The following is a 20,625-nucleotide window of genomic DNA, read 5'->3' as shown; positions in this document are numbered from 1 at the left end:
AAATAAAAATAAAAGTTGTTTCTACCACACAAAGTGCAGAAATAGTAAATGAGATAAACAGCTTTGCTATTCAGTGTAAATAAGATGAGGCAGAAGTAAATCATTTTGCTTTTGATTCATTTCAGCATTTGGAGCATGTTCTCTCTCCTTTAGAATTACACACAATAGGAGTTTTTGGATTGTCTTGCTATTTCCTGTTATTGGTAATGGTATGTGCTGATATAGGTTCCAAATCACATTTCCTGTCTGTCCCTTTTTCACAGCTAATTAAGTGGAAATTGATGTATAAATACAATTCAAAAGACTCACATTATATATTCTTTAAAAAACTCTACTATTTACTGTGAATTACAGTTGTTGTTTGCTTTCATTTATAATTTTAAAAGCTCAACTATTGGTGTGAATTTATTGTTTTTCATTTTTTAACCTATAAATATCCGATTTAAAATTCATGTTCTAATGTTTCACTGTGAGCCTAAAGGTAGCTTTAATTTATGAAGCAAATCATCAAATAAATTCATTACATGTTTAATTTGGGGGTTAACAGACATTTTCTTAATTTTGTCATGAATTTGTTTTTCCTTGTCACTTGAAGAGAGATAGAAAAAATAGACATTACTCTTTTTTCAGATTTTTAAAAGATATATTTTGACATAATATTTTTTTGCCTGACACCAAGTACAGATTTATTAAAACATCCCCAAATGTAGGAAAAAATGTGATACCCAAGACAGTGAGGCATAACTGGCTAAATGCGGATAAAAGTCTCTCATCTGTGGACTGAAATTAGTATCAAAAGGGAATTATGCCAACATTGTACTACTGAAACCAGCAAATTCTAAAATATCTTTTGGCAACTCAACATGATGATTTATTTATTCTTATTTATAATGTACCATCAATTAGCTTGTGAAAGATATAATTCACTTTTTTTTTCAAATCAAGACTTACTGAAATTACACTTTGCAAACGGGAGGAAAAGCAAAAAAAAACTTAATGGTTTGCAGGAGGGCATGTGGTAATGGCACTTTTTTAATGTCTACAGATGGATTTTTTGGGGGGGAGGCATTAAATACACCTGACTTCTTTAACACTTATACTATGGCATATACTCAACAAATACTGATTGAGTGAATGGATAAATGAAGGAGAATTGGAAAGTTGTTTGTCTCTTTCAAAATTTAGAACTGCAAAGAAGGAGTTAAATTTCTGCCATACTTATCAGAATTAGCTTTTTATTTCAGTACTTTATAATTTTTACCATAAAATACCACTGAATTAATTTGCTCTACTTTGCGTTTGGTATGAACTTTTAAATCAAAGTTGTTACTTTTGGACAGATTAAACTTCAGAGGTAGTGAGATTATGGAGGAGAAAAAGAAAGCTGCAAAGAGTTTTCAAGCTCCAACAGTTTCCTTTTCTCCTCCTCACAACCACACAGTATTTTTCCCCAATATGGTATCATTTTGAATAATATTGGAATTTGTCTTTAGGAGACACACACTTAAGTGCTATTCATGAGAAAAGAGCAAGGCATACCTAAAAATAAAGCCGTGCTTTGTTTTTTATAAACCTTGTTTATGTTTATTTTAAATCTTAGGGAAAAGTACACTGTGGGTCTCCAGAGTTGTAAGTGGGTAAATAAAGCAAGTACTGTAATTTTTCAAAGCATTGCTGACTGCCAAGAATCTGATATTATCATTCCAGCTTACAGCAACTCATTTAAGAGTATTAATACCCTGTTATTTGCAAAAGAATTCACAAGGAAATCTAAAACAATTGGAAAGACAATGAAAAAATATTATATAGACTTTTAGATGAATCAATGATGATTATAAAGACTTTTAGATGAAAAATAATGAATTAGATTTCTGATGAACTGAAGCTAAATAAAAATGCAGGTGAGGTAGTCAGGCTTCCATTTCCTTGTTCTTTTTTATGTTTTGTGACCACAAAGTTATTTTCCTCTGAAGATTTTTTTTCATTGGATTACTTGTTTGGTACAACTGATACCAAGAACCATAGAAGCTTAAAATGGGGTGAGAGCCTGGCCTTGCGTACTTATACTGTATTTTAGTAAGAGATGATTTCTGTGGGCCTCTGTGTTGCTCACCTCCAGGGCACATCATTGGATGGAATGCTCTGAGACTGCTGCCCCCTGGGGTTGTGCAGTGGTGCAGAGCACAAGTATAATCTGTGCTGACTTTGGCTTCAGGAATATTTTCCATGGATGGTTGTAGTAGGAAAAACATTTTCTGATCTTCATGGCATTTATGTTTTTTTAACATTCACCACAGCCTGCAAACAATGTCAGCCCGCTTAATTTTAAATATTTTTTTTTTGCAGAACTTGAACCAGAAATAAAAGTAGAAACTTGATAGGATAGATACCATCCTGTGCAACAAATTTAAAATCTGAAAGCGCAGAAGTTTTTTAAATGGTAGCAGGAAATTGGCCATTCAAGAAGATGGTAGCATGTTGAGCTAGAATCTAATTTCTTTACACAATTAGGATTCTTCTTGGAATTCTCAGCTCTTCTCAGTTAAGTGGAGATTCAGTGTGGAGACTATTTCTTTTGAACTTGCAAAACGCTTGTTTCCAACTCCCAGTACAGACAAATTTGCATAAGATGGGTAGTAGACAAACCCTCAGGTTTAGTGCCTTATGTCTTAAGCCAATTAAAGTGAAAAATGCATGTATATTCACAATGGAATGAGGAGTCATTGTCATTTTTAAACATGAAAAGCCTGAATTTCAGAAAGGGAAGCTGCTTGGAAGAATTTGCCAGCTGATTAATATTAAAAATAGAAAACAAAGATATGTTAATAGAGCAAATAATGTTTTTTTAATCACCAAAAATTGCTACTGGGAAACAAGACAATTTATCTTTTTTCTAATTTTATCTTTATTTTGTTCTAACTTTGTCTTTAAAATTTGAGTCTTCCTCAAGTTTTACTTCTGTGATTTTTCCTCTCCCTGTCCATTCTGAAATCTGAATTCTCACCAACGATGTGAGTCTGTAGAGTGTAGTATTATTATTAAGTACACTGGGCATTGTGAATTGTGTGGATTAGTTGATAATGGGAGATTCTGTACATGGATGACTCCCTCTCTCACAACCAGGGTTCCTTGGACAAACCACTTGACTTGAGCTTGTACTGATTTGAACATTTGAGAAATGAAGATAATCATAATATTTGCTTCGTGTGGTTCTTATGAGCATTAAAATAGGAAATATCTGTAAAGTGCATCTAAACACTCATAGCAGTGGCAATATTTATTGTGTACCACATGTTGTAGCATTTTGATTTTTTGTTATAATGATTCACGTTAATTACTCTCTAAGGCATGATATATAAGCATTCATAAAACATATGCTAGCGTCTTTTTCCTGGAGAAGGCAATGGCACCCCACTCCAGTACTCTTGCCTGGAAAATCCCATGGACGGAGGAGCTTAGTAGGCTGCAGCCCATGGAGTCACCAAGAGTCGGACACAACTGAGCGACTTCACTTTCACTTTTCACTTTCATGCACTGGAGAAGGAAATGGCAACCCACTCCAGTGTTCTTGCCTGGAGAATCCCAGGGACAGGGGAGCCTGGTGGGCTGCCGTCTATGGGGTTGCACAGAGTCGGACACGACTGAAGCGACTTAGCAGCAGCAGCAGCGTCTTTTTCCACATTTTATATATCAGGTTTTTGTTTATCTGGTTGGTTTGTGGATATACATTTCCCAGGGTCAGGACCTATATCATTTTTCATATTGTTTTTAGCAGACTTTATTTTTTAGAAGAGTTTTAGGTTCACAGCCAAACTGAATGGGAGGTAGAGTTCCCATGTACCCCTGCCTCTACCCATGAGCAGAATCTCCCGTTATCAACATTCCCCACTAGAATGGGACATCTGTTATTACTTATAAACCTTTATCGACAAAGCCCATAGTTCACAGTAGTTCACTCCTGCTGTTGTACATTCTATGGGTTTGACAAGTTTCTGGCATATGTCCACCATTCTGGTATCATACAGAGGAGTGTCACCTCCCTAAAACTCTTCTGCACGCCCTCTCTCTCTCCTTCCCCTCCAGTCCCTGCAAACCAGGTCATTGATTGTCTCCATAGTTTTACCTTTTCCAGAATGCCATGCCATCAAAATGATGCTGTGCATAGCTTTTCCAGTCTGGCTTCTTTCACTCCTTAATACACATAGACATTTCCTCCATGCTTTGTGATGGCTTGATAGTCCATTTGTTGTTAGTGTTGCAAAATACCCCATGTCCAGGAGGACTACAGGTTATTTACCTAATTCAGCTGCTGAAGGACACCTTGACTGCTTCCAGTTTATAGCAATTAAGAATAAGGATGCTATGAACATCTATGTGAAGGCGTTTTATAGACTTATATATATATATTTTATTTACTAGATTCTCTCAAACAAAGGTAAGGATTTTTAACACTTAGCATTCCACATCTTAGGTCCAAAAGAACTTAGGCATAATGTATTAGATACAAGCAAACTGAAGACCAAGTGACCTAGTATTGACTGTTTACACAGTCCATTGTATCTCCTACTGGGAGGATTCTTTTACTGGGAAACTGTCACCTAAATATAATGAAGAAAACCTATTAGAATGACATTTTGAGAATATTACCAAAGATTTGACATGGTGAGCATAAGGACTGAGAATTATTGCACCAAGTGATATAATCAATTTTTAAAAATTAATAACAATAAATGGAACTATAGCCATGATATTTTTCTCATTGTTTTATAACTGCTCATTATAATTTTATTATGACTTTTTTCCATAAATTAGGCATTGTACATTTTCAGTTATGTTTTATATAGTTGGATTTTTGAATTTTTGCCAGTGGCTGATGCCCTCTGAACTGACTGAGTCTTGTGGTTTTCACAGGTTGTGGTGGAGAGCTGTCTGGGGACATGGGCTCCTTCAGTAGCCCCGGCTACCCTAACAGGTACCCCGCCAACAGGGAGTGTATCTGGTACATTCACACAGCCCCTGGGAGTAGCATTCAGCTCACCATCCATGACTTTGATGTGGAGTATCATGCAAGCTGCAACTTCGATGTTCTGGAGGTAGGAATTCAGATTGTTTTTTAGCACATTACAGGATTTGGGGTAGAACCAGAAATCACTCTGCAAAAATTCCCAAATTCTTTCCAGTGGCCAACAGTGTTCTCTTCTGGATGTTGGGGGGCAGGTAATGTGACTGGGAAGTAGTGCCAGGAAGCAGAAAGGAGGGAACCAGGGAACCAGGTGAGGGGGACTGAGGAGGGTGAGCCAAGGAAGGGAGCTGCTGCTGTTGGCAATGAGAGCTTAATCCTGCTATGACCTTCCGAGGTCCCATGAGGTCTGTTCCTCCGAATCACCCTTCTCAGGACACAGGCTGAGGCACTGGTCCCCCAGCTCCCATTCGCACTGATGGAGGGTGGCACTTGGGATTGTCAGCACCACATACTTCCAGTCTGAGAAAGCTCCCTTAGGAAGGCAGTGGGCGGCAGAGGGTAGAGAGGAGGCGAGTGCTTGGTGGGTGGAGGGGAGCAGGACAGTGAGCCCAGAAGTGCCCACAACTGCTCCAACCCTGCTACCAACACTGTATCGCAGATAATGAAGATGGCCTTTGAGGATCAATTATAACCAGCTGTTCGCTGCAGTAATCTAGTCATCAGATAATGTCCAAGTACACAGGAAATTCCTACCACCTCAACCGTAGGGATTGCATCACGACAAGGTTCTGTAGCTGGTAGAACTCAAAACTCCATGAAGGCTGTGTGTCTGTTTTTGTTTTGTTTCTCTGCTATACCCTGGGGCCATAGAGCACTTGGCAAATAGTAAACACCTGATGTCTGTTTGTGGGATAAATGAAAATCTCCAAGCTTCTGACTGCCTTGCAGTGATAAGGTACATTTATTGTGATCGCAAAGGAAATCCAACCTCCATTTTCCCACTTGAGTGTTAACTAATCCTGGGAGGTAAGAGGGGAATTCTGTCCCCCTTCTACTGCTGTCAAAACAGAGGGTCAAAAAGGTTGATGGATTTTTCCACAACCTTAAGGACAGCGAGTGGAAGAGCTAAGAACTGAACTTATCCACCTCTGCACAGTCCACATCAGCCAGTGTCAAAACACAGAGGTGGGCAAGATACTGAAATGAGTGTGTGTTTATAGGACTTCACAGGAAACTTTAACACTTGAAAACCTTAATTACAAACCGAGTTCTTTCCTTGAAAAGACACGGGGTTCTCAAATCATGCCTTCCCTGGATGGGCTCAGAGTCAGCAGGAATGGCACTTAGCAGCTCAAGTCTGTGCAAAGGAGGCTGATGCTGCAGAAAGTGACAGAACAAGGGCATCCTTGGGTTCAGCCCAGACCCTCGTCTTTACGTAAGTCCTGCTGCCCAGTCACAACTCTATCTCAGAAGAGGACCGGCTTGTGTGGCAGAGAGAGCAAGGTGGCTCCCGAAATTGATGAAATTCAGCACTCAGAGTGTGAAGTAGAAATAAGGCTCCATGTGAAAGGCTGAGATGCTCCCTCCTGCTGACAAGAATCCTCAGTTGCAGGAACCCCCTTAACTGATACAAAGGGCTGGCTGCAGGGTTTTCCGCAGTAATGTGAAATGTTCCTCACCCTTCATTTTCATATTCCAAAGCCCGTGTATTGCTGCCCACTTGGCAGAATGTAAATAGGTTCATTGTGCTTTGGTTTTGTCACACCCAGTACATGAGAAGGCAAAGGGCAGGCCTGATCCCTGCGAGCAGCCTCAGGGGACAGAGGGACAAAGAAGGCCCCTGGGCAGCAGTGTTCAAGCAAGATCCCCACAGAAAACTGGAATAAGAGGCTGCAGTTTGCTGGGGACTTGGTTTATTAGGACAAAGTGGTTTCACATGTTCCATCAAACCAGGATTTGAGGGTATACTTTGAAGCTCTTAAATATTTGGGAAAATTTTTTTAAGGCTAAAGTGAGTAACTCTTGCTGTAACACTAAACTGAGTAACTGACTTGCTCTCCTAAACCTTGTTTGACATCTCTGCAGATGCTCAAGAAAGTGCTGTCATCAATCTGGTTAATTTCTGAAAAAAAAAAAAAAAAAAAAGAATTTTTTCCATCCCTCACCACATGGATGCTGATAACATGTTAGCAACAGGTTTCACGATATTTTACCCCTGGCAGGTGTGTGGCATGAAAACACCACCAGCTTTCTCCACCCATCTGCCCTCCCTCACATCCTCCTCTCTTGTTCTGAGCATAGCCCAGCGGGTCTTGCTGTCACCAGGTATGGGCTAACCTAGGTTTCCCCTGATTTAACCAAGAGCCAGTGGATTTTTCTCTCAAAAACCAGTGTCCAAAGAGAGGCCAGTTGCATTAAGCAGCAGCCCTTTGGTTACTCATAACCCTGGAATGCTGACTTGATTGTAACAATAAATGGAGCTAACAGAGCAGAAAGAAATGTTAAAAACAGATTAAAACCGTAGGCTTTGAAATGCTCTCTATCCTGAGCATTGGCTAAAAACACATGTTTTAATCTCTGATCATCAGGCCAATTCTTTTCCCCACAACGTTGAGTCACACGCTGCAATCCAGCGGACCACACCCTGACATTCTTTCCATCTTTTTCCTCTTTTGAAGAGTCATGTGCTAACCATTGCTTTTATTCGTGGAAGTGAAAAGTACCGTTCTTTTGTTTCAGTTGGAGAAAGGAGCCTAAAGGGGCACAGAGCAGAAAAAGAAAGCCACCCCTCAGTGCAAAAAAAAAAAACCCAGACAATCACTGGTTTTTCCTCCACTGTCTTTGTGAGCCTGACCCAGTAAGAGGGGAAGCACAGAACATCAAAGCGGCAGTGCTCACCCTTCTGGAGGCTTCTAGGCCCAGCCGACTCATTCCTATTATGTTTGTGATCTCAAGGGGACCCTGAGCAGGGAAAGCAGAATATTTTGCTGATGTGCAAGTTTTCTTTGTTAGAACTAAACCCTTACAGTCAGTGTGCTGTCCAAATATGTGCTGCTTGTGGGGCCAACAACTGGGAGCTCAGGCTGTGGGTTTCAGGCTCTGAGCTCTGAGCCTTGGGCCAGGGAGCAGGGGACTCTCAAGGATGCTAAACCAGCAGCAGTGTGGTTTCTGCCCTTTGCCTGTGTGTAAGTGTAAAGGGCCACACAGGCCTCTTCCTCTAGTTCCCTCTCCGATGGGACTGAGGGGGCCGGGCAAACAGCGCTCCTCCTGAGGAAAACCAGCACCAAGCAGCCTGCTCGCTTCATTCCTCTGCAATTACAGCCCTTGTGCTCGGCCCTCCTGGAACAGCGGCCTCATTCATTTTGGCCTTTCCCGCATGGCTGGGGGGAATTAATCAGACAAAGAAATCATTATGGATTCAAATCACACGCTCCTCACCGAAAGTAGGCTGCTTGTTTTCTCCTTCTCTGGAGTACACTTGAGTGATGCCCGCCTCAGTCAGCAGCCGCCCTGGGGTGGGCAGGGGCATGGGCCTGAGGATGGGGAGAAACTCAGGGTGGGAGAGCCACGCAGATGCAGAGGGCGAGGGGGTGGGGAGGGCATGGAGCCACGCTTTTCCAATTCTGACCTGAGCCTAGATTTAAATGGATGTTCTCGTGAGGGAGAGGGAAGGGCCCAGATACCAGTATGCCTGAAAACTGTCAGCAAAAAATTGGTCATTCTTCTACACATACAAGTTTGGCAAGATTGAAAGCAGGGGCTCTGCATCTTTGTGTGATTCTTGTCTTCTTCATCCGCATCCCCCAGCCCCACACACACTGGTTATCCAAGAGGCCCTTGAGAAGCCTGTGTGAGAGGCAGCCTGGGCCCTCGCCTCCCCCTCTACTGGGCGGGGCTACACCTCCTGCAAGATACTGGACATGCAGTCCAGAGGACACACTGAGGGGAGAAATGTGTCACTGGGGTATCAGGTCCAGTGAGACAAATAGTTGCAAGTTGGAGGAGCTGAGGAGGTCTGAGGACAAGTGAGAATCATGTAGTGGGGCAGAGACCTGGTGATTGCTGAGTAGAAATTGAGTACTTTTCATCTTGCTCCTGGGAGTGCCCAGGCTCTGGGAGGAAATACAGGGAGGTCTGTAAGACTCCCTCCTGAGGACACCACAGAACACACTGATAGAGGTTACATTTTCAGTCTCTCTGAAGGAGCAAAAGCTTCATATTAAATCCTAATCTGAAATATTCAGATCGCAAATGGAAAATCCTAAAAATGTAGCAGGGTGATCAATAGTCTTCAATGAACAAACAAAATGGCTTTGTGCTCAGACTATTCCCCTGTGCCCAGAAGAATTAGCAAATCAGACATGATGCTGGACTATCTGCAGTGCCTCTGCCAAAGAAAGCAGGAAATCCTATGCAGACTGGAAAAAAGGAAGAGGCGCGATAAGAAGGTTCTGGAGTTATCTCCTCAGTTCAGCTCTATGGTTCTGTCCGATGGAATAAGCCAGCATTTTGTGGGTGGTTGAACCTGGGTGTTCCAAGGGCAGAGGGAATGCCTTTGAAAATCTAACTCAAGTTTATAGCTCACACCCACCCAGGGTGGCTGAGATTTCAGTTCTACTAATAATATTATAGAATCCAAAGGCTAGTGATTATAATTGCTTACATATCTCTCTCAGTTCTTTCTTCTCCATCCCATCATAGATCTATGGAGGTCCTGATTTTCGCTCACCTAGGATAGCCCAGCTGTGTGTGCAAAGATCATCTGAGAATCCCATGCAGGTCTCCAGCACTGGAAATGAGCTGGCCATCCGGTTTAAGACTGACAGTTCCATAAATGGGAGAGGCTTCAATGTCTCATGGAGAGCAGTCCCTGGAGGTGGGTGAACCAAGGAGGTATCACTAAATTCTTCAGTTGAACCTTTATTTAATTTCATGACATATTTAGAGAGTGCTATGAAGGCTACATCCTCTATTACTACTCTGACTTCCCTAATAGGGAGCATTGCTTTGGAATATACACTTCCCTAAAAAACACAATGGAGTTTAACTTCCAAAGAGTCGCCTCGTATGTGAAAACCAGCCAATGCAAGCATGCACATCCACGGTGAAAACAGAAGCAGCGTGGCTGGTTAGACTCACTTGATCCCCGTGGGATTTCTGCTTGTTCACCAGACAATGTGGGCATTAGTAAAGTGGTAAATTACTTTATGCCGTGTGTGTGGATGCTTGTTAAATACCCAAACTATAAATGTGAAATTTGCCAATTCCTAGGAATTATTACCTTCTGTTATATAGTGACTTTCTGCCCAAGATCTTAGGCTGTCTAAATAAATTGTTGCAGATTTCCAAAGATAAAGTATTAATGCACAACTCTGAGCAGATGTTAATTGATACAACTACTAATTAAAGCAGTGTTTACTGAACTGCTCTGTGTCAGGCACTTTTCTAACTATTCTACAAAGACTGTCTTGTTTAATCTTCACAACCACCCACTAAAGGAAGTTCATTTCTTATCCTCATCTTACTAATGAAGAAATTGAAGCTTAGAGAAGTTAGTGGCCTGTCCAAAATCACACAGCTAAAAAATGTAAAAGCAGAGATATGACTCCAGGCTGCCTTATGGTCCCACTTCTGCAGGTCAAAGATAATACTGTTAAGTTTATTAGGTCTTTCCTAAAGTTAATGATTCATTAACTTAATAAAAAATTATACTTACATAGTGTTTAGATTACCCCAAAATGATTCTCAGTTATCAGAAAATAACACTGAATTTTCCCTTTCTAGTTTATATTGTCATAAATCTGAGAAATGGTGGGTCACAGGGTTAGACATTGATAGGTATTTGATTACATCATAGGAATTAAAAAACTTAATGGCTGTGCAAAGTCCAGAATATCAAATTTTTAAAAGTAGATGTTAAATTATTTGTAAAATTGTATACTATTGAACTGGGCTTACCTGGTAGCTCAGATGGTACAGAATCTGCCTGCAGAGCAGGAGACCCGGTTCAATCTCTGGGTCAGGGAGATCCCCTGAGAAGAGAATGGCTACCCATTCTAGTGTTCTTGTCTGGAGAATTCCATGGACAGAGAAGCCTAGAGGGCTACAGTTCATGGGGTCGCAAAGAATCGGACATGACTGAACGACTAATACTCATACTTCACACTACTGAATTATCAGCATTCTTAGAACCAGATGTGTTATTCTTAAAGTATGTTATACTTTTAGAAAACAATGAAGAGGCATTTCATGGCTTTGTGAAGACTTGATTTTATTTGCATTATTTTTCAATATTTTGAAAATAATGTGGCATTAGTATCTAAAGTATTTGAAGTCTTAGACATCCGTCTTTGTTTTGTTGGAATGCAAAAATTAATAGTGAGTATTTAGCTCTTCAGAATGTTTACCAAAGACTACATTAAAATGATGGTCAAACAAAGTAGCGTATTCTTCTCTGCTCCCAGATAATGGTGTAAAGCTTTGTGCATCAGAGACTCCTCTTATTATTGTATTGGGTCTTTCATCCATAGGTTGTGGTGGCATTTTCCAGGCTCCCAGTGGAGAGATTCATTCTCCAAATTACCCCAGTCCTTATAGGAGCAACACTGACTGTACTTGGGTCATTCAAGTGGAAAAACATCACCGTGTTCTCTTGAACTTCACCGACTTTGACCTTGAACCTCAGGACTCTTGTGTTTTGGTAAGTGACACAAATCTCAAGCCTTGTCTCTGGTCAAAACAGAGCATGTTTAGTGGATGTGTTGGCTATGGATGTTTTCAATGTCAAATCACAGGAAACTCAACTATTAGCAACTTAAAATACAAGCACATTTATTTCTTACCTAAACACAAACCGCAAAGAGTTGGACACAACGAGGTGACTGAACTGAACCGAACTGAAACACAAACCAGGAGGTTTGTTTAACAACCTAGTCTCTGCTCTACTACTCTTAGGGAGCTGGCTTTTCATTTTGTGTTTGTTACCTCTTGGCCCAAAAATGGCTACAGCAATTCCAAATACCCTAAGTTCAAACCTGAAGAAGAGGAGAAGGAATAGTGTTTGTTGTTTCCATCTTGTTTGTTTTTTTTTTTTCAATCAAGCAAGCAAAATTTTTACAAAAGCCCCCTTACAGATAATTGGCCAGAATTGGCTGCAAGAAAGATTAGGGAAGTGTAGTGGATTATGATAGTGAATTTATCAGAGCTACTTTCAGTCAATTATTATTAACTGTCTGCAGGTTCTCACAAGGTTTCACTTTTCTTGAGCTCAGGATATCTTGATCTGCTGCTTGAACAAATCAGTTCAGGAACAGACTAGATGGTGAGATAGAGTAGAGGAGAAGAGCTACGGCTGTTGGTTGGTTCAGAAACTTTCCATCACTGTCAACAACTTTAATACATTTTCACCTGAAACTAATGCCTGATGTGAGAGTGACTTAGGTTGTATTTTGAAACTTTTTTTTCTTTACAAAAGATTTTCCATCTTTTATTTGTATTTAGCGAATTCTCATTCAAATATAAACCAGATCCTCTTGGCTAATGGATCATTCTGTTTTAGTTTCCTGGCAGTTTCTTATACAAATTCCAACTTGCTAGCTTTCAAATTTAACTCAGGAAGATTCAAAAGTTGTTTCATAACTTTCAAAGTAGTCCAGTCTAATGGAATGGTTTCGAGAATTATTTTACAAGATTAAGTCATTAATCTACTTAAAAGTTCAGTTGATTTATGGCTATGTATTAACGTTTTAACATGCGTCTTCAGAGTCTAAATTGGCAAAGCCTTATACGAACTTAAGGTGTAGGGCATCCACTTTCCATAATGGTAACTCTCCTGACAAGGACAATTTAAAAAATTTGAATGATGTTTTACAGCATTTTCCTAATGCAACAAGGAACTCACAAGGTGTGTGAGGTTTCTGAGTTAGTATCTGATAGAGATATGAGCCTGGTATTTGAGACTGCTTTTGCCTGTTGGCATTTGCTGATCCAGAAGGAGTTAGCAGCATTTCTGAGATCTTTTCAGGGCAAAGGGGAACAAAACTTGTGTCCAGGATCTGAATGAGGTAGGAGTACTGATAAAACATCCTGAATCATAGGTAGAATGGAAGTAAAACAGCCTTCACAAAGACCATATCCCAGCTTCCAGTCACCTGAGAGGCCCCTAAATCTGAAGCCATAGAATGAGAGCAACCTTGCATCACTAATGCATCCAGGCCTTGGACATCTGACCAAAACAATTTAAACTCTTCTTCAAAGGGAGATAAAAATCATTCCAGACCTCATTTCTACCAATAATTTTCATATGCAACAGCAAGCAAATTATCAAAGATGTTGAGGGACGATGCACCATAAATGAGATTCAACATGAACAACAGACTATGGAAATAAACACACTGATATGCCAGGTGCTGAGTTATCAGGCACACAGCTTACTAAGCAGCTATGGTTGCTGAGACTATGGAGATGAAAGTCGAACTTAGAACTTCTGACAAAGACTGCAAATCATAAAAAGTAACACTGCAAATAGAAAAACACTGAAAATTTAAAAAGTGGATAAATGCAAAAGCTGAAATTAAGATCTCAGTGGAAGGATTTTGGGGTTTTTTGTTTGCTTTATGTTAGACAAATTAGAGATGAAGAAAGAACAAGTGATATCAGAAGAATCTATCCAGAGAAAATATATTTATAAGCAAAAGGGTGAAAAATACAGAACAGAGGTTAAGATATATATAGGATACATATAAAAGATGTAACATGCATTTATAAATGGAGTAGTAGCCATATTTGAAGAACTGATGACTAAGGCTTTTCTAAAACTAATGGAAGACATCAGTTTATAAAACAAGATTCCCAAGGGACCCAAACAGCCAAGCAAGACAAATAGAAAGACATACTTATCTAAAAAAAACTTAAAGATTTTAATCTAAAAGATCAAGGAAAAAAAGTTACAATCAGCCAGGGGAATTGGTGAGTGGGGGAACAAAGTATCTTCTAGAAAGTGGCAGACTGAATGCTGATTTTTCAGCGGTGATGATTGAAAGGGAAAAAGAGATTGTATCTTAAATTTGAAGCAATAAAATAACTACCAACCAGGAACTCTGTAATCTCTTAAAATAACCATTAAATATGAAGGTGAAACAATGCATTGAAACAGTAGAGGTGCCTTCAAGAGAAGTTTGAATGGGCCAGAGATATCTTGTCTACCTTACTGTTGTGCCTCTGGTGGGTATTTCTCCATCTCTTTCTCCCTCTCGCAGTCTATATGGTTCTAGGTACAGTTTCTTCTCTCTGGGAAAGTCCATAATGCATAGAATTCAATAAACAAATATATGTGAAAAAAACAAAGCCTAGATCAAAGGCACACCCCGCATGGCGGCACCATTTCCCATCCCGTGGCTGTGAGTAGGATTTTCCACCTATCTATTACATAATATATAAATACACAGACTGGGTTTTCTAGTAACCGTGGCTGTATCTCAGCACGCAGCTGGGCTTGGCTTCATAAACTGTAGTGAGAGGAAACAGAAATGAGGAAGTAAAACCTCAAATATGATCTGATCTTTAGGCATGATGATAAAATGAATCCTCATACTGGTGCTGGGAGGAGTCCAGTCTAGCAGATATGCTAAAATACAAAATGTAATAGTCCACACATATTGTCAGGATCAGGGCATTCTGTGTGAAGTAGTTGGGGTCTCCCAGCCAGTAGGGGGATGGAGTATCAGAAGCAGATGCTGATAAGCCCTTGAGCCATACTTGAATGTAAAAAGTGAACTGTACCGGCAGTGTGGGACACCATAGTGCCATGGTTAAGAACTTAGCTCTCCCTGATGCTGAGCCTGGATTTTGCCACTTTTAGCTGTGATGTCCGGGAGAAAGCTAGTCTTTCAGCTTCAGTTTCCTTAACTCTGCAATGGGGGCAGTACGGAGTAACCATGTCAGTTTTGTTGTTGGGATATTTAAGATCATATAGGTGATCTGCTTGTCGCACAGCAAGCCCTCCCCCCAGGGCTTCCCTGGTGGCTTATTGGTGAAGAATCCACCTGCCAATGCAGGAGACATGGGTTCGATCCCTGGTCTGGGAAGATCCCACATACCGCAGAGCAACAAAGCCTGTGTATAACAACTATAGAGCCTGTGCTCTAGAGCCCAGGAGCTGGCACTAACACAGAAGTAGATGGAATCCTATAGAGGAGTATTTTGTGAAGAAAAAGGGATCAAGTAAACCCTTGGCCCTGAACTACCATTTAGGAGGAAGATGGGCTTCCTTGTGGCTCAGAGGTAAAGAACCTGCCTGCAATGCAGGAGACACAGGAGACATGAGTTTGATCCCTGGGTTGAGATGATTCCCTGGAGAAGGAAATGGCAACCCACTCCAGTATTCTTGCCTGGAAAATTCATGGACAGAGGAGCCTGGAGGGCTACAGTCCATAGTGTCACAAAAGTGTTGGACATGACTTAGCAACTAAACGACAAGAGGGAGAAACAGAAGGCGAGGATACTGAGCGTTACCCAAGAAGACGGGAGGAGAAGCAAAAGAGAGTGGTAGTGTAGGAACCAAAAGTGAAGTCAGTTTTTAAGAGTGGGTGGGCAAAGGGACCAAGTCCAGCAGAGGTCAACCAGGATGAGGCTGAAAGGAAGCCACTGGATTCAGTCTTTGGTGACCTTGAAAGGAGCAGGACTGGTGTAGGTGGTGTTGGAAAACTCCAGATCACAGTGGGTTTAGAGATACAGGAGCTTCTTAGCTTTTTCTCAGAACAGTGGACATGAATGGTAGAGAAGGATAAAGGGTAATAGCCTATGGGAGGCAGGACCCATGGAAAGTTGTTATTATTATTTTTAGTTGTGAAGGAGCTTAAGCATACCTGGACTGCAGGGTGCTGGTCACGAAAGAGCAGCTGAGTATAAGAACTGATGAAGGAATTGATGAAGTCAGTTACTAGGGCAGAGACCTTAGGAAGGACCTGACTGGTTCTGTAAATTTCATATTTTCAGAACGAGAAATTTGAACCCATGGCCAACTGTAAGATTTCTTTTCAGATTGGCAAATTTATTTATATTTAAAATTGCATAAATCATACACAAGCTAAGTCATTTTTGTTTATACAATTTGTAATTCACTTCCACAAAGAGAGGGCTTCCCTGTGGCTCATATGGTAAAGAGTCTGCCTTCAATGCCGGAGACCGCGGTTCGATCGCTGGGTTGAGAAGATTCTCTGGAGCAGGGCATGGCAACCCACCCCAGTATTCTTGCCTGGAAAATTCCATGGACAGAGGAGCCTGGCTGGCTAGTTCATGGGGTCACAAAGAGTTGGACACAACTGAGATAAAGAAATGTGGAAAAGGACTATTCAGATAAGTTGGGGTAGAGCTCTGCTGGGTAGGGTTGTCAAGTGGCCCCAATTATGGGAGTAAGAGGTTTGGAACCAGGCAGGCAATGTACTGGAAAGGCTGGGAGCTTGGCTTCAAGTATTACTGAGCTGTCCAGGGGTTCATGAAGGCAGGCATTGAGGCACTAGCTATCGCTCTTTATAGCTAGATGGACACTGGATGTGAAATGTCCCTAAAAGTCCAGTATCTTACATAATATCTCTGTAGTCGAAGTTCATACAAAGCTAGTCATTCATTGTGGATACAGTCAAGTTAATTTCTTAGTTCTGCTACTTAGAGTCATTAGCAAAGAGAAAAATATTCAACTGCCAATGATGCTGCCAGATAATGTTTGTGTTCATGGATTTTTAATAGAGCTCAAGTGTATTATTCAATACCAAAGTAAATTATGCTTGAATGGGGCCAGCCATCAGGGTTTTAAACTTCCTTTAACAATTTGGATTCTCAGAAGTGGAAATATCCTTTTTAACAGTCATTGTGTTTATTGAATACATAGAATGTTAAGATTAAAAGAGGAGAGGTTAGAGATAATTTACTGTCATCTGCTTATTTGAAAAATAGGAAAATTTTGGTGCAAACAGGTCAGGATTAAGACCAGGTAGAAATTAATATCAGAACCAACACTATAATGCAAGCAAGCCATAAGTATTTTGGTAAAATGTAACAATTACAGTATATCTGCAGAAGACTGAGTCACAGGATAAAGCACAACTGGAAAAATAGGAGGAGAAGATAAAACCAGGGTTACTTTGGAACCATTCAGAACTTTTTCAGATGAACCTATACTTCACTTATTAATTTTGGGAAAAATGTTGGGATCTCAAACATGAATTGCAAAGTGGGTTTCCTTTGAAGTCGGGTGGTCTGAGTTCCATCCATCCATTTGGTCTTTGGTGTCCACTGTGTATGAGACACTACCAGGAAGTCATTTCCAGGTTCAGCACCACCACTAACTCTCCATGCGTCTCCTGGGGACGCTGCTGCTAAGTCACTTCAGTCGTGTCCGACTCTGTGTGACCCCATAGACGGCAGCCCACCAGGCTCCCCTGTCCCTGAGATTCTCCAGGCAAGAACACTGGAGTGGGTTGCCGTTTCCTTCTCCAATACATGAAAGTGAAAAGTGAAAGTGAAGTCGCTCAGTCGTGTCTGACCCTCAGCGACCCCATGGACTGCAGCCTTCCAGGCTCCTCCATCCATGGGATTTTCCAGGCAGGAGTACTGGAGTGGGGTGCCATCGCCTTCTCCGGGGGATGCTAGTTTGCTCATTTATAAAATCAAGTGCCTGGGGAACCAGCAGAAAGAGGAGACCTTGGGGAGAGGATCCAGTTCCGAGTTGTGTTTGAAGAGGAGAATAAGGGAGGAGTTGGAGAAACAGACACGAAGGGGCAGGTGATGTCAGTAGTGGATTCATCCTGGAGGTCACAGTCTGACTCCACAGCACTGGGCTTCTGTTCATCCTCTGGGGCACAAGTCCATTGGCAGTGGTGGAGGGTCCTCTGCACATTTGTTGTCCAGAGGAGAGCTCTTCTTGAGGGAGGTCTCGTCTCCAGAGGTCCCCAGTGGACACAGTGTAAACCCAAGGGAGCCCCAAAGCCCTCACCCTGGCTGCAGGGAACTAGAGGCACAATTTTCAGCACATAGAAGAAACCGATGAAATGGAACAACAGAACAGTAACGCACAGCCTCCACCCCATTTCACGGAACCCGCAGCGACAGTCTTTGCCAGAGGATCAATCTGTGTGATGCATGAATGACTAACAGATGCATGGCTGAACACAGGAATACGGGAACTGTTGTCATCTCTGCTCTTACAACGATCAGCGCCCCAGTGGAAAATTGAAGTCGGAACATTTGGGAGCGTGTTGAGTGGAATTCACCTCCTGGCACAATTATTGACATTCGATCTCAATCTTTTGAGCCACATGAGAGCTTAGATAACATTGCAGAAGCATGTCTTCTAGAATTTCATGCTGCTCTAATGAAAACAAGAGAGAAACTGGGTTTTTTGACTGCTATTGAAATGGTGATGGCATCGTGGGGAAACTCATCAGAAAGCTCAGTTTACATTCAGGTTTCAACTAATTTGGTGATACGAGTGCACTTTCTGCTCAGTCCTTTTGAGTGCCTGGCGTCGTCAACCTCTGGCTTCCCTCGATGACACACTGTGAGCCTTTCTTGCTCAGGCAACAGCAGGACCCACCGGCTGAGCAGAACTCTGTATGGTCAGCATGAACACGGCCCCATTAGGTTTCCTTTCACGAAGGCCGAGGATTAAAGTGACCTCCGACCAACAGCTTAATTGCTTAATTAGAGGCTCTCTCCGGAGCCTTAAACTCACGTAGCTCCGAGAGCTCTTATTGATCTTAGAGAAATGCAGCGGTAGCCCAGTGTGAGATGAGAGGGGAAGGAGAGCAGCCAGAGCAGCAGGACCACTGGCCCCAGAGACTCTGGCCTCTGATTCCAGCATCCTCTTTGCTCAGCACAATGGAATGTCCGCCTTGTGAGAACCAGTGGGGAGCAGACGAAAGTGAGCAGCCCACAGCCGTGATCCAGCCTCTCATCTGGAGAAAATATCCGCTAGGGATACAGGACCTGGGACCAAAAAAACGCGGCACATGTTGAGTCACGGTTTGCTTTCTGAAGCTACTCTAGGAGAAAGAAAGCAAAACGTTGGATTTGAACTAGAGAATACCAGAGCGCCCCAACCCCCAACCCCACCCCAAAGCCACAGGGTTCTGTTTTTGTTCACATTTACTTAACATTGAGGCTCAGGGTAGGTGAATGTGAAACACAGTATCTTTGTTTTTATTTTTTAAGACCCTACCTATGATGTGTTTCCTTTGAAAACATTCCCTTTCTAAAACTGAGCAAAAAGACACAGGGATAAGAGAAGTCAGTACTTCAAAGAAACAATTCTTAAACAATCCTTCCTTAAACATTTACTTTAAAAATAAATCCAGGACAGAAATCGATCTCTTTCCCGTCCTCTCCCTCTTGTATTTTCCCTTTCTCCTTTACTTCTCACCATAGAAAGCTGACTTTCCATTTGAGGATGGAATCTGATAATGATTGAGGATGATCTCTGATAATCTCTGTTAAACATTTTATTTTATCGTTTGCTTTTGGTAATCCATTTAGCCATCTTGCCTCCTGGTGTCAAATGAGTTACCAAAACGGCACTTTACATCCCCAAAGGGAAAAAAAATTAATAATAACTGAATTGGAGCCAGTGTCCTTGGGTCTGTAGACCCAAGCTTTGTTTTGAGCTTTGTTTTGTTTGCATTTTAGCTCAGAATCTCTTTAAAAGCTTGTTTATTCGTAAGAATAAAATGAGCTTCTTGGGTTTCTTTTCCTACCAACATTTCCAGTCATCTCTGAGTCCCTGCTTGCAACAACTGCAAATTAGCAGAGTTTATTGTCTCCTGTAAACTGTGAAGCTGGAGTGCCACCACGTAGAACAAAGACTCAGGAATGAGAGAGACCTGACACCAGATGTGCGCTATGAATTTGCGATTTCATTTCAGAGGAGCATAGCTGGAAAATATCACTGACAAAGGAAACTGATGCTTCCTCCCCGTCCCCACCCGCAAGAAAAGCTGCTATTATGAGTAATATTTCTGTTTCCTTCCTTACCTACATTTATGGCTTTAACAGCTTAGATAATTTCCTGGCAGATTCCCCTCCCTATCACTTAATATTTCCTCGGTCTTGGCACAGTTCCCGTTCCCTAATGGGGATTCCATTTGCAGCCATATTAGCTCCTTCTGTATGTATGGCACATGTGGATACATTTCACGGACTCTCATCCTCCACACTGACCTTGCACCCTGATGAGAATGATGTCTTCTGTACCCTTAGATCTTAGCGTCTGTCACACATTTTGACCCCAATAAGCTTCAAAGTAATCCAAGCAGTAGACACGTGTGGTGAGAATGAATTAAAGTGAAGGCTAAAGACCAGGTTAAAAGCCTGGGTGAGGTGAGGAAAGAAGCTGGTCCAGGGAGGCTGTGTTATACCAGAAAAAGGTTAAGAGTGGATGGATATCTGGATCCAAGACTGGAGCCAGGAGTTAGGAGTCGGGGATTTTGATGTTAGGTTTAGTGATGAAATAACATCGCAACTCAATGGACATGAATTTGAGCAAACTCCAGGAGATAGTGAAGGACAGAGAAACCTGGTGTGCCGCAGCCCATGGGGTCACAAAGAGTCAGACACACAACTTTGCAACTGAATAGCAACAACCAGGCCCCGGTACCCTTTGTTCCAGTCTG

The 20,625-nt window shown here is 41.7% G+C and overlaps 1 protein-coding gene across 1 annotated transcript in view; it reads left to right on the top strand.

Annotated features, from left to right (window-relative positions):
- The window catches only part of CUBN (cubilin), a 273,943-nt gene that overhangs the window by 127,640 nt on the left and 125,678 nt on the right, over nt 1-20,625 (top strand). The window contains exons 29-31 of the mRNA XM_069547580.1: nt 4,912-5,093; nt 9,665-9,839; nt 11,494-11,663. Coding sequence (XP_069403681.1) covers nt 4,912-5,093; nt 9,665-9,839; nt 11,494-11,663 — 527 coding nt within the window. The remainder of the gene's footprint in view (nt 1-4,911; nt 5,094-9,664; nt 9,840-11,493; nt 11,664-20,625) is intronic.

The sequence above is a fragment of the Ovis canadensis genome, chromosome 13 (assembly GCF_042477335.2).
Source record: "Ovis canadensis isolate MfBH-ARS-UI-01 breed Bighorn chromosome 13, ARS-UI_OviCan_v2, whole genome shotgun sequence".
NCBI lineage: Eukaryota > Metazoa > Chordata > Mammalia > Artiodactyla > Bovidae > Ovis > Ovis canadensis.
The sequence above is the reverse complement of the archived record's forward strand: the minus strand, read 5'-3'. Positions and strand labels throughout refer to the sequence as shown.